The 27,495-nt window shown below is 34.9% G+C and overlaps 3 protein-coding genes across 4 annotated transcripts; all 3 read right to left on the minus strand.

The window, feature by feature from the left end:
• Nucleotides 1–8,736: 8,736 nt before the first annotated feature.
• Nucleotides 8,737–11,000, minus strand: LOC145092108 (translation initiation factor eIF2B subunit epsilon-like). 2 transcript variants are annotated; one of them, XR_013702431.1, is made up of 3 exons: nt 10,798–11,000; nt 9,347–10,423; nt 8,737–9,173 (listed from the first exon to the last, which is right to left on the minus strand). XR_013702431.1 is itself a non-coding variant. In XM_079030007.1 (2 exons), the coding sequence occupies exon 2, from the start codon at nt 10,391–10,393 to the stop codon at nt 9,665–9,667; it is 729 nt and encodes a 242-aa protein (XP_078886133.1). In that variant the 5' UTR covers nt 10,394–10,423; nt 10,798–11,000; the 3' UTR covers nt 8,737–9,664. The 2 variants fall into 2 exon arrangements, 1 of the variants encoding a protein (XP_078886133.1); XM_079030007.1 differs by having other exon boundaries at nt 8,737–10,423.
• Nucleotides 11,001–12,814: 1,814 nt separating this feature from the next.
• MCM2 (minichromosome maintenance (MCM2/3/5) family protein) lies at nt 12,815–17,523 on the minus strand. Its single transcript, XM_079030008.1, has 16 exons — nt 17,187–17,523; nt 16,915–17,093; nt 16,372–16,538; nt 16,074–16,263; nt 15,779–15,998; nt 15,481–15,688; nt 15,244–15,378; nt 14,946–15,137; nt 14,693–14,865; nt 14,430–14,618; nt 14,149–14,350; nt 13,851–14,003; nt 13,641–13,766; nt 13,378–13,560; nt 13,136–13,297; nt 12,815–13,048 (listed from the first exon to the last, which is right to left on the minus strand). The coding sequence occupies exons 1-16, from the start codon at nt 17,483–17,485 to the stop codon at nt 12,932–12,934; spliced, it is 2,895 nt and encodes a 964-aa protein (XP_078886134.1). The 5' UTR covers nt 17,486–17,523; the 3' UTR covers nt 12,815–12,931.
• Nucleotides 17,524–19,829: 2,306 nt separating this feature from the next.
• Nucleotides 19,830–21,320, minus strand: ASHR2 (ASH1-related protein 2). Its single transcript, XM_079030009.1, has one exon. The coding sequence runs from the start codon at nt 21,289–21,291 to the stop codon at nt 20,098–20,100; it is 1,194 nt and encodes a 397-aa protein (XP_078886135.1). The 5' UTR covers nt 21,292–21,320; the 3' UTR covers nt 19,830–20,097.
• Nucleotides 21,321–27,495: the final 6,175 nt, after the last annotated feature.

Here is a 27,495-nt window from a genome sequence, read left to right on the forward strand (position 1 = left end):
GTGAACGAAACTTGGGAGAAACGTTTCAGAGATCGCCGATACTTGCCAGAAACATTTCCCGTCCGTTTCACCGGCGTTTCCGTTTCCAAGGCGTTTCAGATACGGGAGCGGCTAGTGATATGGCGTTTCCATGCATCGTAGGATATCAAAATAATCAATTTGATGCATTGCATTCTGAAAGATGTGAATCTTATTGTTTGCATATAGAGTGTTGAATTGAAGCTTCTTATTTCCTGAAATTTTTTGGTTTACATATGGATTGGTTTGTAGATGAATGGGGAAGTGGTGAAGAGATTTACATGGATGTGGATTGAAGATTCGTGTTTGCGTGTTTTGGACTTTTGGTTGTAATAGACTATTTGACTATTTCGGACTTTTTGTTTTAGTGATTGTGTGTTTGGTTGTAATCGTCTAATCGACAATTTCGGACTTTGTGCTTTAGTTTGATTGTGTGTTTGGTTGTAATAGACAATTTGGTTGTAAAACTCATGTTTTTTGAAATATTTAACTTCAATTAGGTGTTTTTTGAATTATTTAACTTATTGCTCCATTTCTGGAAAATGAGTTTAAACCCAAAACCCATGGGTTTAAACCCAGAAATCGTAAGTGTATGGGTTGAACCCAAGAAACCGAGAAACCGCCCAAACCGATATCAGAACCCGAGAAACCGAACCGACCAGAAACCGATGCTATTAGGTTCTGAAAACCAGAAACCGATCATTTATGGGTTGGGTTGGGTTGGGGTCCAAAACCGACCCAAACCGGCCCATACACAGCCCTATGAAATAGTAGTCAAATAATGTCAAAGAGTAGTCAAATTGTCATATACCTTACACATAAATACTGTTTGAAACGACAATGATACAGTTCGAAATGACAATACATCATGCAGGCTACAAAGTAGTAGTCAAAGTCTATGAAACAATAGTCAAATAATGTCAAAGAGTAGTCAAATTGTCATATACCTTACACATAAATACTGTTTGAAACGACAATGATACAGTTCGAAATGACAATACATCATGCAGGCTACAAAGTAGTAGTCAAAGTCTATGAAACAATAGTCAAATAATGTCAAAGAGTAGTCAAATTATCATATACCTTACACACAAATGTTGTTTGAAACGACAATGCTACAATTTGAAATGACAATACAATTCTAATGTGTCACAAACACCAAGAACAATGGAGGACTTTGAGAGAGAGATTAGGAGCACACAAAACGGCTAAGGTTCTACTTGGAACTCTTGGGTACCGATTTTGGAGCTAAGGGGTTACATTTATAGTGTGGAATTCCTAGGGTTTCAACTTGTAAACCCTAATTTATTTCCTTGGCTTTTAATCCAATAACTCATTTGATAGCCTTACGGACTAACACTTCATGGACTCTCACATAAACTTAGTCCATCACTAATCAATCATGAATCATTGGCCCAAACTATATGTATCACTAATTTACATAATCAATCCCCGTTAATTTAATTAGTCTCTTTTGATCACCAAATTAATTTTTGATCAATACCAATTAAATAATATGATTTCTCAATTAATATGTTATACTTGTAATATATTAATAAATCACATATAACCTCTTTCTCAAATATCCATCCTATCAAATTGCTCTGGTGAAGGAAACCCAAAAGGACCATGTTACTATCGGGTCAAGTACATACCTATTATAGTTATGGGCTTAGACACCTAATCCAACAGGAAGAAGGTGTAGGACTTCAATTTACTGGGGGAGGTCGGTCATCGAGTCATGGCTAGTACAGAGGTTATACTCAAGACTACTGAGTTAATCCAACAGGTACACGACATGTTGCGGGTCGTGAAAAGTTGGCAGAAGAGTAACGCAGATCGGCGACGTTCGGATCTCGAGTTTCAGGTGGGAGACTTGGTGCTTCTAAAGGTGTCACCTTGGAAAGGTGTCATCCGATTTCAGAAGCGGCGCAATATGGGCCCCATATTCATTGGACCTTTCAGGATTTCAGCCCGGGTGGGCAAGGTTGCATACCGGCTGGATTTTCCCGACGAGCTCAGCCAGATCCATAACACCTTCCATGTGTCTCGGTTTCAGAAGTGTGTAACAACCCGAAGTTGTTCATCTCCGAAAACCCATTCTACCCGTATAACTCGCCGTATTTCGAAACGTTCCGATGTCGTTTTTGGGTTAAGTTAATCAAACTTATATGTTTAATTGATGCTAATGAGTGTCCAAACCTCTTAGGAACTCATGAATTTAGCCCAAAATGTTTATTTCATAAATTTTAGAAATGTCCTCGCCGGATTACGGAAACTTAATCGGGTGCGACCAAAAGCCCCGTTTAATGCCGGTATCGGGTAGAATTCCACCGTGTCCAAGTTTTGCGACCTATATAAACGTGTTTAATCCTTCATTTGAATTTTTTCTCTCTCTCTCTACTCTCTCCCTAACCTCTCTCCTAAATCAAAATTCAAGGGTCCAAAACTCAATTTTAAGGCCTCAGATCCCTAAGGTACCTTCCTAACCTTAATGTATAGCATATTTGGCTTCCAAATTCGGGATTTAATCATGATTTAAGACCTTTAATGTGAGTTTACGGCCTTGGTTGAAGCTTAGTCCGTAAACACATAGTTAAGGGGCTTTTAAGCCCTAAAACCCTTCCAAACCACAACTAGACTTTAGATATGGCTAAATGACTTCATGGAATGGACTTAGAACATTTTAGACATGGATTTGAGGGACTTGAAGGAGTTTACGGCCAAGGCACATGCTTGGGCCGTAAACTCATATATATGGGGTTTTTGTGACCTTAAACCCTTCCAAAACACTAATAAGGCTTAGATATGAATTTTAGAATAATTGGTTTTAGCCTTGGGACACTTGAAACATATTATTTGAGGGGTAATTGAGAGTTTATGGCCAAGGCTTGTGCTTGGGCCATAAACCCTTCATTTTGGGGTGTAAACTCCTTTAAAGGTGTTAGAAAGCCACTTTAACACCCCTAAAGCCTTAGAATAATTTTTAGAAGTGTATACAAACAAGTTTTTGGCCTTAAAACATAATGAATCACACTCTAGGAGAGTTTACGTCCATGAGGGGGGTCTCATGGGCCGTAAACTCCAAAAACACCCCATAAGTCCCATAAAATTTCATGTAAGACCTTGGAACAATTTTAGCAATCACATGTGATTTGTTTGGAATCAATAACACAATTTTTTATGAGTATATAGGAGTTTACGGCCATGAGACCCATGCTAGGCCGTAAACTCCCTTAAGTATGTCCATTGGTGTTTAAAATTCATTCCAAGCCCTTAAACCAAACCTAGAAATTTTCCCCTAAGTGTTTCAAGCCAAGTTGCACCATAAACCACCCCACCATGAGTTTACGGCCATGAACTCATGTGGAATGGGTGTTCTAGGCCGAAAACTCATATATAAGTTTACTCTTGAAGAGTAAACTCCAATTCCTAGTCATTCAAGTCCTTAAACGCCACCCGGGTCCCTCCAAACACTTGTAATGGAGTGTTTTCGCGACTAGAAGTATTGGTCCCTAGAAATTAAATAATCTAAGTCCTAATTAGATACAAATGTGTATCTTTTCATTATACATAGGAACCTCGTGCGTTTGCAAGTCCCGAACCATCGTTTAGCGTCCGAAATCGTCACGTTTCTCGTCCGGTGAGTTCATACCCCTACACTTTTTCCGTGTTTTTCAATGTTTTCAGGGGGAGAATACAAGCAAACTATAACTATTTTACAAAACATAACATTGATGTGTTTCAAATAATATATGGCAAATTTATAAACATTTTTACTCCTTATGTATTATGATGAGCATAAGGGATGATTTATCAACTACAACTAAATGGATTTTAGTTAAGAAAATAACCAAACTAATCAAATTATTATGGGAATAACTTGGGGGTTCTTTAGTTCTCGTTTTATCATGTACTGATATGTGTATAAAGTCATTAGATAAACTATGTCTGATTCAGTTTATCTCTGTATCATTTGAATGTATTGCCAAATAGTTTCATTGTATGTATCTATATTCACTGTATTATGTTTCATAATCTTTTGTATGTTTGATATCGTATGAGAACCTTGTGAATAGTTTAGTACTAGTTTGTGAGTTAGTCACTACCCTTTATGGATGATCAGTAAATCCTCCCCGGAAGTGTAACCAGAGTCTCCTGGAGGGAGAGCGAGGAATTTGTGAATAGATCTATTCGGGACTGACAATCCCACACCTTAACTGCTAGCTACAGTTAGGCGGGCACGCCTGGGGTGACAAATTTTGGATATCGTCCGACGTCTGACAAGCGTCAAGGAGGTCTCGTTGTCGTATCATCATGGTTACCCGACTCACAATATGTATTAATATAAGTTTATTCACGGCTTTCGTTTTGGAGATATATATATCTAGTACGGGATGGTAATCCCATGGTTTTTGGTCTATAGGGTTCATATCTATTGCAGGATGTTATTCTTATGGTTAGAATCTATATCTAGTTCGGGATAGTGATCTCATGGTTTTATCAAAACATCTTATATCTAGTTTGGGATAGTAATCCTATGGTTTTATCAAATTATCTTGTATCTAGTCCGGGATGGTAGTCCCATGGTTTTCAGTCTATATTTTCAAGTATATCAAACTATCTTGTATCTAGTTCGGGACGATAGTCCCATGGTATTAAATCTATATGTAGTACGGGATGTTAATCCCAAGGCTTTCAAACTATTTTTCCATCTACAGTTCACGTATATTAAAGTATTTTATATCTAATTCGGGATAGTAATCCCAAGATTCTCAATATATAGTTTTGTGTATTAACTATACTATATGGTATTAAATCGGTCTTGTAATTAGGAAAATATGGGATTTTCCTGGGGTAACGTATAACGCGTAATTGAACTATAATGAAGGATAACTAAACTGTTTTACATAAGAAAATATGGAATTTTCTTGGATAACAAACCTTTTCGGAAAACTAAAGGAAACTGGTACATTTTTCAGCAAACAAACATCTTATGAACTCACCAGCTTTATGCTGATTTTCAAACCGCTTGTATTCTCAGGTCCACGTTAGACAGGTACCCGACGATATCTTTTGGAGAAGACAGAGTGCTCAGAAGACTCGTCTTAACTTTTATTCATATGATATATGTATAACACTTGTACAATTTACTTTTGAAACAAATGTAAACTTTCAAATATATGTAATGTAATGGTTGTTTACTGTGATTACTATGTACATTGGATTTGATACTCAACGTGGAGTCAACCCCGGAAATGTTTCCGCCTTTGGTTTTCGGGGTGTGACAAAGTGTATGGCCGATGAGTCCGCAATTATTCCTCTGGATGACATACAGGTTGATGATCGCCTGAATTATGTGGAGATACCGGTGGCTATCTTAGATCAAAAGATGAAGGCTCTGCGCAACAAGGAAGTGTCAATGGTCAAGGTCCAATGGTAACATCGAAAGGGTTCCGAATGGACGTAGAAGCTTGAGGCGGAGATGCGAGAGCACTACCCAGATTTATTCACAGTAGCAGACTTCGAGGACGAAGTCTAGTTCAAGTGGGGGAGAGTTGTAACATCTATTATTCATGTATTCGTTTTAACCCTTGATTTGTGATTTATTTGCAAGTTTAGTCCCTGGTGGAATTTTCGTAATTCTAGGGTCAGCTGGAGTTCACGGGGCGTACACCTTCATACGCAGGGCATAATCCAGATCGCATTAGTACAATGTGTGTATGCCAACACGTCGGGCGTACAAAACTAGGGTGAAACCCCTAAATTTTAGGAAACACATTTATGGCCACATGCACACCTTCTAATCTTCAGCCTCCTCCCTCATTTTGAAACCCTAAAGAGTATTTGTGTATTGTGAAGCTTTTTGAACCATTTTTGGTGTCATTTGGAGCTTTTAGAGTAGAAGGAAGAGCATTGAGGTGGTTGTGTTTCACTCAAGGCCTTGGATCCAGCATCTTGTCCCCTTTGTGCACCTTGTGGTGGTAAAAAGCTTAAACCTTGGTGTAGAAATCTTATGGATCTAGTTTTAGCTCAAAGTTGTTCCCTTTTTGGTCCCAAACTTGATCTTTGTGAGTAGGGTCCAAGGCATTTAAGTTTTCCTTTCAGAGGTTTTGAGGGGTGTTAAGTCATAAAGTTGGGTTTTTGGTCACTAGTTTCTCTCCATGCAAGTGCTAGATGGTCTTAATTGGTTAAGAGACTAGGGTTTATGGAGTTAAGGTCTTAATAGCCATGATAAACCATAAAGTTGGAAACTTTATGGTTAAGAACATCTTTTATTGCCTATATCTGAAATTTTGACGTAAGTGCTTAAAGGATTAAGCACTTAATAAGAGGGGTGCTGAGCAGTCGCATACGATAGGCATATCGAGGGGTATGGTGCACGTAGGAGGTCAGCTCCCCGATCCTCAATCAACTGTGAAGTACGCCTCACGTATCGGTTGACTCAGTTGACTTTAACCTAGATTTTGATTAGGGTTTGACATAGGGGTATTTTAGGTATTTGAATGGTAGTCTGAGTTTTGGTTACTATTATTCGTAAAGGTGACCAGTAGCGTGGGTTTCAGAGCAGCGTGTCATTTCAGCTTTTCGTCTATCTGTGAGGTGAGTCTTTCTTACCACCTTAAATGGGTCGAAGGTACCAAGGACAACCCATTGTATTGTATGAGTAAAAATTATATGTTATCGTATGATTTTGTATGATGTGGTTGTATGATTTATGTATTGAGCTAGTTTGGGTTCAGAGTCATTACAGACTCGGGGTTGATTCGGACCCGACACAGCTACTTGTTATTTTGGGTTGATACAGAGTCAGGGGTTGATATGGACCTGACACAGCCACGTGTTGTTATATACATGTTGTGTGGTAATTTAGGAAGCTCACTAAGCTGTATGCTTACAGTTTGTGTTTATGGTTTTAGGTACTTCCAGTTCAAAAGGGAAGGGCCCAACGTGATGGAATAGCATCCTCCCCATATAATTTTCGCACTTGATGTATTTGTACTCTGATGTTTTGGAATACTATAATGATTGATGGCTTTTGGTACGTACAATCAATGAATGAAATTAATGGTTTTTAAATGAAAATTTTTAGTACTATTTTTGGGTCGTTACACAAATATATATATATATATATATATATATATATATATATATATATATATATATATATATATTAGAGTACAAATTACGAATCCCCTTAGCTCACATGTAAGTTCCAATTACACAAAATGTCATGGTGACACTAAAATCACCAACATGGAGATGTAGAGGGGGAGAAAGAGATAGAGAGGGAGAGAGTGTGTGTGAGAGAGAGAGAGACTATTGTTTTAGATTAAATCAAGAGACCAACTGCATAATTAAAGGAACGTAGTAAGAAAAGCTATTGAGAAAGAATGACCCACAACACTTACCCTAGTCCATTGACCGAAAGAGGCATGAATGATAAAGGTATGCACACATGGAGTTGTGATTGGATCATTGTATAGTAACTTGAAGCAAGGAATGCAATCAAAGTCATAAGTTCGTAGTGTTTGAATCTGACCATGTGTTATTTTCCCAAATATAGTGGTTGTAAACCTTTCTAAACTCCTTAGAGCATTACTATGCAACATCACACCAAAAACATAAAACCATATTCTTATGTATTTTACTGCACTATAAACGTAGAGAGAGAGGGGGGAGAGAGAGAGAGAGAGAGATGCATAAAAAACGTGACCATAGGCGAAAACGGGGACTAATTTGGAAGTCGGGTGCAAAAGTTATGGTCGTTAACGAAGTTTTGGTCTTGAGCTATCAGTTCTATGCGGTCGCGCAGACATTTACACTTCTGGTCGCATGAAGCAAGAAGGGCGACATTTTTATCCCACATATGGCCGCATGAGGTTTTCATGCAGGCGTATGGCCCTACGCTTCTATCATTTTCGTTTTTAAGTAATGTACTTGCATCCCTTAGATCTAAACTACCCATAACTCATCCAAATAACTTATCAATCGAGTGATTAAGAACTTAATACTTCAAGTTCTTAATAGATAATCTTACGGAAGCACCAAAGCTCCGATCAAGCCATATAGTCATCAAATCTTCACCAAAGCACTAGCAATGACTTAATGGACTTACCTCCTACTAGACAAGGTTCCAATCATATCAATGAAACATTGATAAGACATTGTTTCAAAAGGTTGAAGTTGATGTTCCAAAATTACTTAGTCAGAGCATGAATCTAAATCCAGTGAGTCATTTAGATAACATATCACTTCCTAAATCCTTTTCCAAAATAGATCATCAACCTTCCAAACCTACTTTGACCGACGATTCCTTTCAAACACTTTCTTACAATTCAAATGACTCATAAATGAGTTTTTTATTCATATTTTACAACCAAAATCCCAGTAGGAACGTTAGGTTAAACGTGAAGGTCAAGAATGATTCAACAGTCTATTGTTATTCATTGACCGAATGATGAGCAGACTTGCTATTCATTGACTCGATAATAAGATATTCGTTGATGTTTTTAAGACGTTTCGAAAAACTAATAATAATTATCTATCTCTTGATTTGATGATGATTTAGGTAGAAGTATGTTGGAGTTTATTTTTTTCATGTAAATGATCAATGTATAAAGTCAATCCTAGTTTGTTTTAACAATATAGAATTACAGAAAAAATGTTTTATGTATGGAACTATGTTATTAAATAGAGAGTAAATTACACGGATAGTTGTTTGGGGTATTTTTTAACTCAGAAATCCTTTGAAGTTTCATAAGACATGAAATGGCTATATTGCCCAAATGTATTTCTTTTTTGACTTTTTATATTATTTGTTTATGTTTTGTTAATTTAAAATATAAAAACAAAATAATAAGTGGGTCGACACCAACTCCGGTCATCCCTTCCTCCTCTTGTTTCACCGGCCTTTGTTTGGTACTTCCACAACCATTTTTTTGACCTTCACGGTGAGTTCCTAGCCTTTGTTTTGTTCTTGCAAACACTAGGCAGTATTACACTTTAGCCCCTCACCCTTCTATGTTTAAATCATAAACCATCCAAAATGTAACCAAAAAAACATAGGTTTCAACATCTGAAACACTAACTCCTTAGTCGCCTTTTCTTCTTCACTTTTACACCTCCTTCATTCAACCTCTTCAAAACAGTTTCTGCACAAAAAATAAGAAAAAAAATACATTAGATATAAGGGCATTCACACAGACAAGAAATCAAATCCCTGTGCCATGTCTTTCTATGTGGGACAAAAAGTTTATAGTTTGTGTCCCATTGAACACAACAAAAGAAACAGACCTAAGGGTAAATAAGTAAATATTTTGTTGACCTTGAATAAACTTTTGGGATTGCTTAACAAAAATCTTATCTGATTCATCTGCTGCATGTTCCTTGTGATTAGCCCATTCAAGAATGACATCCTCTTGAATGATATCTTCATCATATAAAATATTCAGAACCTGCACAAACAAGGGTGCATACTCCTTGGCAGACTCCAAACACATTTCCTCAAATTTCAATATCACTTGAATTCTCTCATCAATACCTCGAAAAAAAAATGTCAACAATTTCCCCTATTTTGAAATGGCATCATTCGTTTCCTTCACCAAATCATTACCATACTTATTTGAATTATTAAGTGCCAATTTCATAACGGAATAAACCAAAGAACCAACACAAGCTCATCAACAAGTAATCCTTTAACAAACTGCCCATGCAGATGTTGGTAATCAAAATTGTCAGTGAAAAGACTAAGGACTTGTGGTGAACATATGTCTATGTAACAATCTTGTTTATCATTGTGTAAACATAAACAGGGGTTCACACTGAGATGTGACTTATCAAATTTCAGATCACCATCTACTTTATCTTCATAATACAGGAGTTCTTTTGTAGTAGGATCGATGGCCATGATTAATTCATCAGTTCCAACTTCTGATTGGTTGATCACCATTGTCATAACACCATTCTTGTCCTTTACTTTTCTCTCTTTGTGTTCTTCAAGGGCTTGTTTCAGCATCATGTTGCTTACAGTATCACCACTAACAAGTATGAAATCACCTTGAATCACATCACGTAAAGCACTTGTACAATTCTGGGATTCGATTGTTGTCACTGAAAAGTTTGGTTTTTGTTCCCATTTCGACTTGTCCAGGTAGTTGATTATTTCTTTGGAATGTGAACAACAACACAACACAAAAACTTCTTCAACATCTGCAGATTCCAGCCATGCTAATGTGTAGTCGATCATGGGGGTGTTCACTAATGGTAAAAGAACTTCCGGGCATTCCAGGGTGATAGGTCTCAACTTTGTGCTCAACATGTCAGCTACAACAATGGCTTGTAATGGAACACGTGCACCTTTCTTAGCTACCATTGTTTCGCAGCTTTAACTTTCAACCAGATTCTGCAACATAGACAAAACAACATTGTAAGCTTCAGATTCAAGGAATAGTTGTTGCATACTTAATGTTTACTCAAGAACCCTGCGCAAAATCTACTGTATATAACATTTCTTCACTATTTCATCATCGTTACTGCAAGCCCTCTTCTACGTAAGCTACCATTTAACCAACCAAACACTGTTAATTATAGAAAACCTTCCATTCAGATTTCATAAAACCCCAAAAACTTAAACATAACCCTCATTCTTCGAAGCCAAGTGCATCTCAGAAATCAAATTAACACATTACAGATGGTATACGTAGCATTATACTATAACAATAATAAATAAAAACTTCAAATTTATGATTGGTTAAAATCGAAAAGTGGAAAACATACGCTTAAGGAGAGATAGCAGTGATAACGCTCGCTGGAATCAATGAATCAATAGTAGAAGGCGACCGCGGCTTTACTGAGGCTGGGCAGACCTGTCGGCTGGGTGTCGATGGTTAAAGACGTCACCCGTGAGAGGCACGGCGGAGAGAAGCGCAGTGCGCAGAAGAGAGAGAAGGGATACCGGTAGAAGGGTGGTTGGATAAATAGTTTAGATGGGGGAATAAATGAGTAAGCAATAAACATTTTAAATGTTTAATAAAATGATGAATAAGTAATAAGCAATATTTGCTATTTGCTTGATTTTAAAAATCAGTTTATTTGGCTTATTCCTATTATAATAAGCTGATTTTTAAAGACTCATATACAAACACTTAAATATGCTTATTACGTTAAGATTAAGCAATAAGCAATAAACAACCTATTTTTCTCTATTCAAACACCCTCTTAATAACATAAAAGAGAAGTGGCATGATCGTAAATATTGGGAAATCAAAACCCATTTTCTTAAACACATAATATCTTATTCAAAAGATTTGATATCTCTCTTATCAGCAAGTTCATCTATCTAAGAGATCTCACTTTTTCTATCCATTATCGAGAGCTAGATTTCCAACGATTGACACCACCATCAACGACATAGTCACTATCCTTTTCTCCGACGACTTCTGGAACATCGATCTCCCCTCTCCCCTCTCTCTACCATTCCGCTAACAAAAACACAGATATGATAAAAACACTATTGAACTGCCATATTCGACATTGTCATTACCGCCCAACCTTTGTTATAACCATCGCCCTTAGCCTATTACCGCCTCTGGATCTGCCATCACAGTCGAACCTCAAATGTGTGCTTATGTGCAAGTAATTGTTGAGATCGAGATGAGATATGTTTCAGATTTCGATCGCTAAATAGATTATGATGAGCATTTTTAACAAATTGGATTAAGAAGTAGAGAGAGTGAAAAGTATATCCATATCTATAGTTGTTGATATAATCTCTATTAGAAGTCAAGGAATAATAAGAGAAAGGCTTTGAAAGAGATTCATCTGATGGTGTTTTCCGATAGAGTAATTTCGATTGTGAGTTTCACCTCCACAAAGCTTAAACAAAACTTCTATGATGATGTTATATGTGTAATGTTTGGGTTTTGCACCTTAAAATACGTTGTATGTTAAATTTATGACGGCTAAAATTTGATTATCAGGGTTTGTATAGAAAAACGGATTTTTAAAATAGAAAAGCAGAAATAGAAAGTTTAAAAAGCTTTAATTTAAAAAAAAAAAAAAAGTAAAAAAAGGTATAAAAAAAACTTAAATAAAACTGTTATTTAAAAATAATAATAAAGAAAGTAAGAATGTGAAAAAAAAGAGAAAAAAAAAAGAGAGAAAACCGGGTATTTAAAATAAACAAACATTAAAAAAATAGAAGTAAAGAAAAATAGAAAGAAATATTAATATGGTAAATACTTTTGAAACAAACACTAGAATAGAAAATAGGTTTTCAATAACCTTATTATAAAAAACAATCTAAGCCTAACTCTTCAGATCTATTATATTATAAAATCATAAATATTAAAAATAACTAAAAAACAAATATTTCGGATATCAAATCTGATTTTTGGATATTCAAATTTTCAAATATCTAAAATTTCGAATGGTTTTGAATCAGATCTTTTGATAAGGATTTCCAGTTACATATATCTTTAGAACATTCTACTCAAAACTTCAGAGATTGTAAGGTGTAACTTGGAGAGGGGTGCTCAAGAAAATATACTCTATTGATGTTACGTTATCTTATCCAAATTAGAAAAATGTTAAATATATATTTATCCTTTTTGTAATTTAGCCATATCCAAACATACATTACAAAAGCATTCAAAAGTTACTGTTCAATTTTAATAAAAAAATGAACATTAGCATTTCCGAATCATAGAACTAATAATTTCCATTTTGCATAAGAAAATAAAAGAAGTAAAATAAATCCATAAAAGAGAACCTGTCTAATATGCAAGCATGTGAATTAGCAAAAGTGTATCATCTATCATTGAATAGTCGGTCATAAGTTAAATTAAATACTTGAAACACAAAGAAACCACATGCTTAAAAAAAAAAAAAACAGTTCCTCGTATCTTAATTCCTACAAGGTCATATGATGCCTTATCAGACCACGTTCTTCATCCAATTGAAAGTTGCCTTTAAGAAAATCTGCACTCGTAAAAAACGGTTTCAAATCCGTAATTCCAAGATCCGAAACCTGCACACAAACACACATCATCCACAATCAGTCAGCATACATACATCATGCATACATGGTATTGATATATACACATGGCATACATACCTTGCTTTGCAACTCCTCCACCTTGACATCAATATACCCAACATTTTTTCTTGTCCCAGAAACAATCTCTTCAAAGTGCAAAGCCTCCTTCACCAACTCATTCAACTTAAGCAACACGAGCCTATTGAAATCTTTCTTGTATGTCATATACTTCTTAAAGCTCTGCATCACCCACAGTTTTTATTTTTATTTTTATTTTTAAAAAAAGACATCTTAAAGGTAGAAACAAAAAAAAAAATTACCTTCTGTAAAGCCTTTTGCACGCCAAACTTCTGTGTGGAAATGAATGAGTCAAGCAAGACACGAATGGCCATGTCAACATCTTCTTGAATCACATTTGACCTCAAATGCATTCTTGCATGAGCTTCCGACATTCTTATCATTGATTCTATGTGTCTCACTGCTATTGGTACCCCTTGTCCATGCTACACATTGCATTAACATACATTACATTTTAACATTTTAACCCAAAAAAATAAAAAAAAAATTAAATCACAAAACTTACCGATGATTCTCTTCGTAATTCAGCATAAACTTGTGTAAGTTTGTCCAAATCAGCATCATGCAGTTTTGGGAAGATGTGTAATTTCGCAAACGTGATGTACTTCTTCAGCATGTCTTGAGGAAGTATCTGAATAAAAAACAAACTTTAATAAATCAAAAAAAAAAAAAAAAAACACAAAAGCTAAGGGCAGTTGTGTCATTTTTGTGGTACCTCAGGATCCATCATCATGGCAGAGGCATCAATGTCTTCTTGGGAATTGTTCATGGATTTGTCATCCAAGTTGGACCCTTTGGCTTGGGATTTGAAGTGACTATCAACCACAAACTTAGCAAGCATTTCATCCATCACAGGGTCAACCACATCCTGTATTTGTATTAAACCATGTTTGTTAATATATATATATATATATATATATATATATATATATATATATATATATATATATATTGGTATATTAAGTTATTAGACATGAAAAAATAAAAAAGGTTATAATGATATTAGGTATAACCTTTACAACACAGAGAACATCGAATCTTGAGACAATGGGATCTGTTAGCTCAACATTTTGTGAAAAGTTTTTTGAGGAATCATATCTTCCTCCAATTGGATTAGCAGCAGCAATCACAGAGCAACGAGCTTGAAGAGAAGTTACTATTCCAGCTTTTGATATGCTGATACTTTGCTGTTCCATGGCTTCATGGATACTTACCCTGTCAACAAATGTCAAAATTGAATATATATTTTTAATTGGAAATTTAAAAAAATATAAACAAAAGGAATGTTTGTTACCTATCTTGGTCATTCATTTTGTCGAATTCATCTATGAGACATATACCCTTATCAGCAAGAACAAGAGCCCCTCCTTCAAGAGTCCATTCTCTAGTGACTGGATCCTTGTGGACTGCTGCTGTAAGTCCTACAGCAGAAGCTCCTTTTCCAGTTGTGTAAACTGCCCTTTGTCCAGTTTTCTCAACATATCTTGAAAAAAATATATATATTATTAAGCCTGTTTTTGATAAAGATTTAATTTGGGAAGAAAAAAAAATGCTTACTTAAGAAACTGGGATTTTGCAGTTCCAGGATCACCCAACAGCAAAACATTTATGTCTCCACGCAGTCTGTGTTTCCCATTCACATTCTTCTCTTGTCCTCCAAACATTGCAAGAGCTATTGCAGTCTTTATGTCTTCATGTCCATAGATTGATGGGGCAATTGACTTAACTATCTGCTCATTAATAACAAAAATAAAATGAGTAAGAATGTATTTTTCTAAAACTTTTGGTAAACAAGAATACAAAAACATACCCTTTCTCCAATTCTTGGATCTTTAGCCAACTTATGAATTTCTTGCTTGTCTTCTTCAGTGAGTTTATAGGCTGAAAACAGGTCTTGTTTTTTTGTAACATGGTTCGCTTCAATAACTGTGGCAAACACAGGAAACCCGTTTTTTGTATTTAAAGACAAGTCAAAGTTGTTTGTGTAGATGCCTGTGACTTCCTGTAAAGTTTTAAGAAAAGTAAAAAAGAAGAGAATGTTTAGGTGTTTACTGATATGAGGTTAATAAACCAAGGCATATAACAAAAGGGTAGAATAAGAATAGTACAATCTCTTCTCCAGGGCGAGCACAATCAATCAGATCATTCAAAAGTATGACTTCCTTGTGTCTTGGCAATCTGCCAGCTGGAACAATTCCAGGGCTTTCTTGAAGGGTTAGCTTTTGGTAATTTCTGTATATAGTCTGTAACAATCAAAACAGTATATAAATATATCAGTATAGTGTATATAGCTTACTTTGTCATGTTTACTAATAAGTGTATATATAGATACTTTTTCATGTTACCTGCTCAATGTTGACAGTGAATGGACCCTTTGATTGGCATTCTGGGCATGACCCAACTCTCACTTCTGAATATGAATTTTGGATAAAAGGCCCTAAAACTGTTCCACATTTGTTACAATCATACTTCACTTGCTGCAACTGAGGAAAAACTCCTGATCTTCGGGTCACAACTCCTCCTATACGGATCATTGTGTTTAAATGGATTTGCCTGTGAGAAACATTCAAGAATGTTACCAAATGGGGTATATTTCAGTTAACATATAGCAGCTTTTAATCAACCAATAAGGTTATGTCATACCTTATGTTGCGAATTTGATCATAAACAGGTAGGTTGGTTACCCTGACATAGATTTTCTGGTGGATACTTTTGTAGTTTGAATGTATACTGAACACAACTTTATTAGCAACTTCCTCCATGACTTCAAGAACAGATTGGGGTGCATCTGCAAGCCAGATGGCGATATTTGGGTGGATATAGATAAACTGTTTGTAATCAATCTCCAGACTGCACTTGTTGGCTGCAAATATGAATAACTTTATCACATTGGGAACTTTTACTAAGTTAAAAGCTAGGCAAAAGTGAGACACTTTACCTGACACCATCTCATTTATCTGGTTGAGATATAATAAATCATGGTTTTCATTTTTTGGGTTCTCATAAGTAAGGATGAACTCTTTGAACTTCTTGGCAATAAAGCGGCGTACTTCATCTCTAGTAACCCATTCCCTAAGTGTTCCCTGAACTCGGTACATCTCAAACTCACCTTCATCGTTTTCATCATCCTACATAGAAATGCCAAGAAATGATAGTTCAGACTATGATTTGTAAGATGAGATACTTCTGATTAATGAATGAGAAACGTGAACTCAAATAAGATAGAAAAGGGGCACCTCATACTGGTCATCATCTGTCGCATCAGTCATGGGAACATCCTCTCCTGAGTTAATCCTTTGTGATCTGCCAGGAGAACTTTGCATTGCATCAGTGTCATCGCCACCACGTGGACCAGGAGGAGCTCTAGTTCTTTTTGAAGGTCTGTAGCTATCATCATCGGTATCTGTAACCAAAAGTACAAAATTGAACCTTGTTTAGGTATTCATATCCCTAATATAGGCTTACAAGTGTAATTCATGAATCATGACCAAAAATGGTTAACAAGCATTTGATAACCAGAGAAAGTTAAAACATAGTTCTCCAAGAAATCAGATATGAAAAGCAAATGGCTACTAATCTTTAGTATTATGAACACCTTACAGATAGGTGTAGTGTTCTGGTTAACTATGTGAAATACATATCATTTATAGCAATCTAAAAATAAATCATTACAACCCGTAGACCAGAAACAAAAAGTAAACTTGGAGATTTAAGTGACAATACTTTATTATTAAAAGGTCTGGAAATAAAACAGCACAAAATCAGAAACCCTAACTGACCTTGGTCGTTGAGAAGATGGGGGAGCTTTGCCCTTGACGCAACACCCTCCCTGGTATCAAGCTCAATCTCTGCAGCCCTACGATCTGCCATAATCTGATCCAAATCTCTCTCGTCCTCCAGAGAATCGTCCAGCCCAACCGACTCGTATTGATCATGTTCATCCATTCTCCGGTAATCACTATACGGCGAAAAAAGAGAGACTTAACTGTCTGTGAATAACACAAATACTGCAAGAAAAAAAAAACGGTGGTAAAATGAAGAAACAACTTACTCTATGTAATTGTCGTTGAAAAGATCTTCACCTTCCCCTTCATCCTCGTCGCCATCATCAAGCTCATCCCTGATGATATTTGGATCAACGGCAGCCTCATCGTCGTCGAAATCAGAGTAATTCTCTGAGGTACGGCTATTGAAGGGAAGCTGATCTGTGTTAAATCCAGCAGAGGTGGGAGAATCTGGTGTAGACGGTGGATTCCCATTAAATTGACTGGAATTTGGGTTACCGCCTTGATCTGATGAAGCTGGCGACTGAGTAGGACGGTTTTCTCCTCCGGCATTTTCTCCCGCCATTTCGTCCGCTCTCCTGCGTTGTTCTGTGAGTGTGAGCTCTCCTCTGCACTACTCCCCTTTTAGGTCATACAAGTCTTGGCGGGAAATTTTCGCGCCAGTATCAGGCAGGCCCACCCCCAACAGACTCAACCCAAAAAGATAAACTATGTCGTTCACGGGCCAACCTTAATCCTTGGGCCTTGTCTTAGGGCAACAACAAGTGGGTACAGTTATACAAAAGTAACCATGGTTTTTTTTGGTATATTTGGTATTTAAATCTTTTATGTTTATAACTCAACTTTTATATTTGATATTAAATTTATTAAATTATATGAATGATCCGTTTGGTTTAGGATATTCTTCATGATTTTTTTTCAATCGAAGGGATTCTTAAACTTTATTTTGTTCCACATTGTCTCTATCATACATTAAAGGACTCTTCTATCTTTATCCATATTTTCTAATTTTTTATTACTTATTTGTTACTTATAATTTTATAAAAAGAATGGGCTCAACATGCCACCACCCTTCCGACTTATCCATTCCTCCCTTACAACGCCATGATTTAGTTGTTTTTTACAAGACGATTCATATACATTCATCTATGTAACACAAGGAAAACCATAATTACAATCAAATGAGTAAATAAAAGCATAATGCAGAAATCTGATAATAGAAACATGTGAGATGGGTAATAGAAAGAGCTTTATGGCATATGTGGTGCAGTCAATAGTCACCATAACATTCTAATCACCTACTTCGAAAATGGGCCGGTCTTTTGAGTTTAGTGATCAATATTTTACCCGGTTCTTCCCTAATTTTATATCCTAGCTCCATTGGAGCCCAAACATTGGGTGAATCCAAAGAATATTAATAATTTCTTATAAAAAGCTACATGTGTTTAGACACATTCAATTCTTTTGATCATACACCATTTTGTCCCAAGCATGCAAGACTAGATTTTTATCTTTTGTATCTCTCCGGTGAGAATCGAAATGTCATGTATATAAAGATGGTGTCAATGTCCTTCTACCATAAGATGTATATTTTAGGATGGCTTAACGAAAGCTTCCTATTCAATGAGAATTTTGCCTAAATACAAGCTATTTTAGTATTGAGTTGAACCATGTAGTAGAAGATTGGTCCCGTGTACCCGACAATAACGTATTTTGTTTGTTTTTTTTTTAGTGGATAATGATCAATTACTTGATTCCTACATTGGTGAATATTAAGTTACAAAGAAAAACCTTAAGTTTAATAGCATTGAGAAAATTAGGGAAATTAGAATTTTCTATTACCCATTCACTCATTTGTTCGTCCCAATATGAGATATTGAGCACTATACTATAGGGTTAGGTAGGATTCTTCTTCACATCATCTTATATTCTTCTTCGTCGACAAATAGCTTAGTGATGTGAGTGGAAGGATTGAGAAAAATCTTTATATTTGAGAGTGAATGGTCATTTGATAGTTGTTGACTTAGTTAGAATTTATGTCTGAGTTCATATTTGAATGAAACAGTATTGTTTAATTATATCTTTAACCGCCAGTGATGAATGGTGATAAATGACCATATTACCCCTTGATGAATACTTTATATAGTCATTGACATTTTTCCATGCTTGATTTACCCCTAAATTATTTGAAATTGTTCATCTTTTACCCTTATGACCGGTTGGTTGTAACCAGTCATAAGGTTAAAATATGAACAATTTCAAATAATTCAAGGGTAAATCAAGCAAAAAAATAAAGTTCAACAAAGTGAAAAGTTCGTTACCCTTTCAAGTCATTATCCCTTTAAATGAAAGGGATGAAAAACTTTGAAAGTACAAAAATCAGTAGCCAAAATGTAAATATTGGAAATTGGCTTAAGCACATGGATGAAGTCTAAGTTTGCATTCTGATCGTTCCTTTGTACAGATTCTTGTAAGAAATTGCAAGGAAATAGCAACGTACTTTACGCTCGTTATCAATAGCAATGTGTTTATATTGTCTTTTACTCATAACGGTATCATATTTATATTTATCACCAATAATAGCAATATGCAACCTGAAAACTTAAAAAATATACTTTATTTATTACCCAGAAAATAGCAATATATACTTATATTTCTTTACCCTAACAACAATGTACTTACATTTCTTTACCAATAATAACAATATATAATCTATCACTTGTAAGCATTTTAGAATTTTCATGTTATGTAGGTATTATCAGTAAATAAATGAAAATACATATTCTTATGGGTAAAAAAAATAAAGTATATTTCTCGTATTGGTCTAGAGTAAAGTATGTTGCTATTTTACAAGTTGCATGGTTCTTGAAAACATCAAGACAAGAAAAAGCATCAGCACAAGTTTACAATGATCAAACATAACCTTCTTCACATGTTCTCTTTTATTAGGTATTTTTCATGAATACAAGGTGACCTTACAATCCATGACGGATAGATTATACCATGTTACACAACAAATCTTTAGTTGGAAGATACTCAAAGCTACAATTTTTCTTAAAAGACCAATACAACATTCACCAAGAACTTTTAACTTTTAATTTTCATTCTTTTAGTCAACAAGATGGGTAAACACATTTAATCAAAAACCCAACTTTATACTAATAAATTGCATCATATTCATACCTGATCAAGATTTTTACAGGTTCCACAAAGATTACACTCCATTACGCTAGGAGTTGTGGTAACAGATGGAGGCAGGGGAGCCAATGTGCCCCAACAGTTCTTTCGATCACACATGTAAGTCAGGAAGAAATAAGCATGAGGAAAGTCATCTTCTCCTTTCATCGCATCAGTGTCTTCTTCATCTTGCATTTGTTCATCAGGGTCCTCATCCATAACACCGGAGGTGTCCTCATCTTCTTCTTCATCAATGGCATCAACTTCTAATCCATCATCGTCGCTTTCAGACCAATTCGCCTCCACCTTGCATCGATCACAGTCACATAGGAACCCGTAATCATCCCTGAGACTCTTCTGACGTTCTGCGTACTTAAGATTCACTGGGAAATAACTCAAACAGATTTCCCTTTCTTGCGGGACATCATGGATCATTCTAATGGTGATGTCAGTGTTGTTACCTGAGGCCGATCCAGCAACATCAATATAATCAAACCTGCAAGCATTTGGAAGGCAATCATGGTTGAAGAAAGATGCCATTGGATAGATCCCGTATGCCCTGACGGATCTCCCTTCCCTTTCTTCTGAAAAAGGTTCCATTAATCCGAAGGCGTTGAGCTTGTCCTTGGCCAGCAGAACAGAAGTTAATTCCAAAGAAAACCCTAATTCGAGGGGCGGAGGTGGGCAGATGGAAGAGATAAGCGAATGGAGAAAGGTCGCAGAGGAATCCGCATCGGGCTGAGAAGGAACGGATCCTTGAAGGGACGACAACATCCGAAACCTATCTGGGGAGACACGTGCGAGGTTGTAAGCAGAAACCAGAAAACGAGCCTGGAGCTGGAGGTCTAGTGGTTGATGGTGGTCGGAAAAGTATTTCCGGAGCCGTATTAGCGCTTGGCAGACCCACGGGGTGTGGGAGGTGGTGGAAGCGACGGATTGGCATTCGAAGGTACAGAATCGGGATCCGCAGGTGGAGCAAGAGACGTTTTGCGGCTGCTGTGAGATGCTGGTGAAGCAATGGGAGCAGTAGCAATTGTTGTTTTTCTGGTGATCGTCCGAGTGAAAAGGAAGAGCAGAGTAAAGAACGATAGGGGAGTCCCTGAGAACGATTTCACCTGCTTTTAAAGGGCGTAGAGCCACCATTGCCCTTCCCCTTCCTTCTATCTCAGTCACGCCAATCGCCGCCGTCTCCATCTATCTTTTCCTCCGGCTACTAGTTGCAGGTCCTAGGTTTTAAGAAGGGTTTTCCCGAAAATCTTCTTCATTTTCTATCAACACCCTTCGTTAAAATAATATGATAAATGAGCCCCTTAACTATGACAAAAGTTCAAGATTGATGAAAGAAAAGAAAGCCGTTTCAAATTTTAACCTCGTGTCACTTATTTTCATTTTTCACATAATCGGCACATTTTGGGGTTTGGGTTTTTGGTTTTTTGGTTAGGGTTTTAGGGTTAAACTCGTGGGTTTTCGATTATGATTTCAGGTTTCAAACCATATAAATAGATTAATATAATAAATGTAAAATTTTAAACCTATGGCTTTCTTATAACAAATAATTGCCAAACAGAAACAAAAAACAACAAAAGGTGGGATTTTAATATGTTTCCCACAAACCACAAATTCATAGAACTTAATATGCATATTTACAAAAATTACCAATAAAGAGTTAAGATATATCATCTCAAAAGGTGGGATTTTAAAAAAATTAAGCACGCTTGCACACTTCATCATGATGAGTTCATAAGAAAGATGGTTGTAAATAATAATAAAAAAAATGAACACGTGCTCTTATGGTGGTTAGCTAAAGTTAGATGTGATAAGCAGTTGTTGCTGATGCCTAAATAGGAAAATCATTATTTTAATAATTCATTAGATTAATGGCAGCTTAAAGTGGTACTTAAACAAAGTGCTTAGTTACCTTTCAAATTGGGAAGTAATGGTAAAATCCAGATGTGATGTATGTAGCCTTTTATTAGTAGCATGAATATGATGTGATTTGCACGGCTAAAAAGAAGATACAATATCCTAAATTTTCTTTTCCCTTGCAGAGGTAAATAGAGTTATTAACTTCAATTTGTTCATATAATGATACATATATGGAAAGAGAGGAAATAGCAATGTACTTTCATATACTTGTTTATTAATTATAACATCCTACTTTCGTTTCTTTCCATTACATCGTTGTACTTCCAATTGTTTTTCAATTACGACGTTGTACTTTAGAAAATCTACCCTATTTTAGCATTCTACTTTCCACTTTTTTCCTTACTATATATACTACATTGTACTTTCGGAAAAAAATTGTTTTCTTTTTAGGCGAATAGTGCAAATTTCATTGAAAAGATGTTACTTCTCAGCCTCCTATTCAATTTCAGCCAAGTAAACCACTTATTTCTCAAATTCAAGAAAAATAAACTTTATAAAAACCTGTCTAGTTGCATATGTGCTAAGTAGATATATAATGATATATCTATGGGTGATCCTTTCTTTTAAAGTCATTTTTTTTTAATATGACACAAAATCTTTTTTCTTGTTTTTTTAAAGATTGAACATTTGTCACCTCATTCTTCACTTCTTCATTATAAGCTTTCTTGTCTTTTTCTGTTTCTTTTGATCTTATGTTGTATCCAACAAGCTCCAAGTTGTTATCTTGTACACATGTTAGTTTCAACATAATCTTCTTGAAGCTTCATTAGAACCTACTCCAATAGTTTCTCGAGAATTACCAAGCTTTTTGCTTTCGGATCTCTTTAGAGGCAGACACACCTCATAACTTTCATATTTTCTAATCCACTTCATGTGTTTCAAATCTCAAATCAGTTTCATCTACTTTGCCTACAACAACCAATTTGACACGCCAGTTAGGGATACTTGTTCCTTTTCCATGAACTTGATTTGCTTAACATTAAAGTTGCTCATCCACTCCATTTTAAACTACATGATATGCACTAAAACAATATATGAAGTCATTCTTGGACAACGCAAAAATAAGATAGCATATTCAGGGTTTGTCCCACTGTTATCATTTGTCATTATTATATACCACTTGTTGGTTGCCATAGTTATAGTATGATGTTATAAATGCCCAAAAAGAGGTAAAGAAGGTGTTAGGTGTAAAAATCTCAAAATAACAATACTTGGATTTATAATGTAAGCATAAATACATACCTTCCTTGTTAAATTGTTATCGTTTCTTTTTCCATTTCCATAGTGTACGAACAGAATAAATTAAGGAAATAGAATGGAATTCAATTACACTCCTTGTATATTTCAATTCGGTCAATACATCTCGTTTATGTACTAAAATATAATAAATTATTGCTCTTGAACATGCATCTAGAAATTGTATTGTTGTTTTATCTGTTTAGAGAATCTGATATAGAAAGAAGACAAGGATACTTGTGATCTTTATTATTTTTATGATTGTATTACTTGAATTACTTTACCTCCTAATGGGTTATGGCAAGCAAAACAAGGTAACTATGTCGTGGGATTCCTTTTATTATTACTTTTAAGATTGTAAAATAAGAAGAATTAAATAAAAAGAGTAACATGTTTATATTTTTAAATCAAAACAACATATATATATGTTTTTAACCAAAAACAACAATGTACTTTTATACTATTAACATTAGAAATTGTGTTTGTTAAACTAGTTGACTCTTTTCGTTTTTAGAGGGAAGAAATTTCCTAAATAATATTTTATAAAAAAAATGTATGAGGCCTTAATTTATTTTTTGTACAGGGCCTCCAAAATCTCAAGAACAAGCGTGTATCATATATATATATATATATATATATATATATATATATATATATATATATATATATATATATATATATATATATATATATATATATATATATATAGGAATGAGTTCTATGGAAAACAAATAACTAGGGCAACATCTACCGGAACCAACAATCAAATAACACGTGTCCATTTCTTTCTTCACAAGTAATGTATTGTGGAAGTGATTTGTTGTCATGTTTTCATTGGTTTAAATATGTGTTGCCCTAATCATTCATTTTTCATATAACTCTTCCATATATATATATATATATATATATATATATATATATATATATATATATATATATATATATATATATATATATATATATATATATATATATATATATATATATATATATATATATATATATATCACCAATAATTTGAACAGGAGCAACATCCATCTTGGAAGGTATGAAATTGGTAAGCGTCTCTCACTATAATCATACATTGGGATGATCAACGAGCCAAAACCGGACCGGACCAGCCTAACCGAAAATCATGAATTCCTTACCCGAAAACCATACCTTTTTTTAAGTGTACCGGGTCCAAGTTCGATCCGGTCTGGTTCCGAGTACTAAATTGGGTTTCAGGATTTAGACCGAATTAAGCTTTAGCGGTGTTGTTTACGGTTTCGATCTAGTCATGTTCGGGGCATCAAATTGGGGTTCACATCTTTGTTGTCTATGATCTCGGGTTTTGTTTGTCACGTTACTCTTTAGTCTTTAAGCATACTATTTCAAATGATAAAATCTTACTACGTAAAATCCATTATACGTATCTTTGTTGTTTTCGACTATAAAAATAATAAAAGAAAATGAATGCAAATGTAATAAGTGGCATTATATAAATCTGATTTTTTTTTTTAAATTGATGTCTCGTAAAATTATATGTTACCCAATGTATTGTAATGAAATAAACGTAGTAAACTTTATGTTGTGTTCTTCAAAACAAATACAATATATTTTGGTGAAAAGAATAAAGTATTAATAAAATCAAAGGTAAATGTCATTATAACACAATTAACTATCGTCATTTATCTCACTTGGTTACTAATTTTTTTTTTTGCTCAATAGGTCATTAAACTTACAACTTACATGTCTAGTAAGTCACTTTCGTTAATTTTTAACGGATCATCCGTTAACCAGTTATTATAATTTACAAGAATGGTCCCTATGGTTTCAATTTCTTTTGTGGTTCATCATTTACCAACATCGTTCGTCACATACACCCTACAGTTCACTTCCGGCACCCACCAACGTTCATCTCGAGCAACCCCCATGAATTTTTATTTAGAGTTTAGTTTACCGGCCGATTTTAAGTAAAAATACGATACATTTGATAGAAACTCCAACCACTTGAATCCTTTAAATCGACCAAAAATATGTTAGATCACTAAAATGGTCATCGTAGAAGTTTGCAAACTGCATTTAATAATATTTGGTGAAATAGTTGCATGATCAGTTTTAATATGGGCTTCTTATCGCAAATAAAAATATATACGTTGGTAGTTAGTGAACTGCATTTAGTGTTGTATTGTGTAATAATTTCATCCGGATAATCCGATTCAAATAAACATGTCATGTATATATTTTGTGAAGGTAAGGAGTATTGATGCATTTTTTATAAGAAAAGGTTAACTAACTAATATCTTATTGGTAAATAATTTCTTTTCTAGTAAACAAACATTCTTACACTTTCATTAATGTTGATTCTAAACACACACACACACACACACATATATATATATATATATATATATATATATATATTAAAAAATACATTATTTAAAATTGAAACTCGTTGAAATTATTTTTTAGTAAAATTAACTCAAATAAGCATTAAATGAGACAACTCGAGAGGGCTTCTAATCACCAAAGTAAAACACCAAAATTCAAAGAGTTGGAGCTTCTTCATACTCACGTTTTTTAGAGAGAAAGAATGGGAAGAAAGAAGACCAAAACTTGGCAAAAATGCAAGTCTCATGCATCTCTTATATAGTCCATACAAAGCAAGGTATTTTTATTAAAATACTCTAAATTATTTTTAGCCTTTAGAAACATAGGAGACAAAGCATGGATGTTGAAAAGCAACCCCCATATTTTAATATTTTTTGGCATACCTCTTGAAAATAGGAGGATTCTTTATTTTTTATAAACTCCAAGTTTATAAAATATAAACTTTGTATCTAGGTAAGAGACAAAAGAATCAAACTAGTCCAAAATATTGTGCATGACTTATTAATTCATACAATATGAAATAATAACTACTTATACTCTTTTATAATTATTATTTTCACAAAACAATAATTATTCCCTGATTTAAAAATACAAGAATCGATATTATTTATTAATAATCATATTAATAATAAATATACAAAATATGCTAACTTGATAAAGGTCTTATAGGATCATATATTATTAGCAATATCACTCCACAATGATTTTTAGGCATATAGATCCAACATCCTCTGTCTTCCCAGATTTATCTTTGACATTCTCGTTTAGGACATGTATTTGTATCTCGTTTAAGTTTTTTAGATTCTAGTGGTGTTTTGGGTGATTTGACCACTTGTGATATTTTTTTATTGTAGTGGTTGTAAACTGACAACATTTTCTTATTTACTTTTCAGTAAAATTATGTCTTGCTCTATTGCTCCTTTTGATATTATTCATTATGATTTGTGGGGCCCTACACCAGTATCCACAAATGATGGATCAGCCTATTATGTATCTTTTATAGATGATTATACTCGTTATAACTGGTTTTATCTTATGAAATGCATATATGATTCCTTTGGCATTTACAACAATTTTAGAGTTATTGATAAAGCTCAACATCCAGTTGCGATAAATTGCTTCAGGTGTGACTTAGGGGGTGAATATACCTCTAATGAGTTTACTCAGTTACTTGCTTCTGATGGTACCATACACCAATTATCGTGTACTGATACTCCTTAACAAAATGGTGTGGCAAAACGGAAACACTGTCATATTGTTGAGACAGCCCGCTCATTACTTTTCTTTTGGGAATAAGCATTCTTAACTGTTGTTTATGTGATTAATCGTATTCCTACTGCATTAAATTCAAGAATGTCTCCTTTTGAGAAGTTATATGGCCACTTACCAGGCTACTCTTCTCTACGAGGTTTTTGATGTACGTGTTTTGTTCTTCGTCCTCATGTTGAGAGGAACAAGTTAGGACTAAAATTTGTTATTTGTGTATTCTTGGGGTATTGTGTTGGATAGAAAGGATATCGTTGCTATGATCCTGTGAGTTAGAAGTTATATGTTTCCCGACATGCATGCCACCTTTTTCGAACATATTCATTTCTACTCGATTCTTGCTACAACCTATGATGTAACGAAGTTAGGTCTTCTGTATATTGATCCTTTTGATGAGGATATAGAGACTCGAGATTCATCTGTGCCGCCTGATCCTCCAGCTCAGGACACACTCCCATCTTCAGAGAGTTCCTCGACTTCTTCTGAGTCTGCACCTTTGACTGTTGAGATCGAAGACCCACCTCCACTACCCCTTAGGAGGTCTACTCATCTTATTAAGTCCACCAAGCTTCCATATTTTGCCTACTCTACATACTC

Source organism: Lactuca serriola, chromosome 3 (genome assembly GCF_051521515.1).
Source record: "Lactuca serriola cultivar US96UC23 chromosome 3, Lser_US96UC23_V15, whole genome shotgun sequence".
Lineage (NCBI taxonomy): Eukaryota > Viridiplantae > Streptophyta > Magnoliopsida > Asterales > Asteraceae > Lactuca > Lactuca serriola.

Coding starts and splice junctions, on each gene's coding strand:
- ASHR2 (XM_079030009.1), bottom strand. CDS start 21,291: ATGGAGACGGCGGCGATTGGCGTGACTGAGATAGAAGGAAGGGGAAGG.
- LOC145092108 (XM_079030007.1), bottom strand. CDS start 10,393: ATGGTAGCTAAGAAAGGTGCACGTGTTCCATTACAAGCCATTGTTGTA.
- MCM2 (XM_079030008.1), bottom strand. CDS start 17,485: ATGGCGGGAGAAAATGCCGGAGGAGAAAACCGTCCTACTCAGTCGCCA. Junction 13,561..13,640: donor AATTACGAAGAGAATCATCG/GTAAGTTTTGTG, acceptor TGCAATGTGTAG/CATGGACAAGGGGTACCAAT. Junction 13,049..13,135: donor TGGAGGAGTTGCAAAGCAAG/GTATGTATGCCA, acceptor GTTTGTGTGCAG/GTTTCGGATCTTGGAATTAC.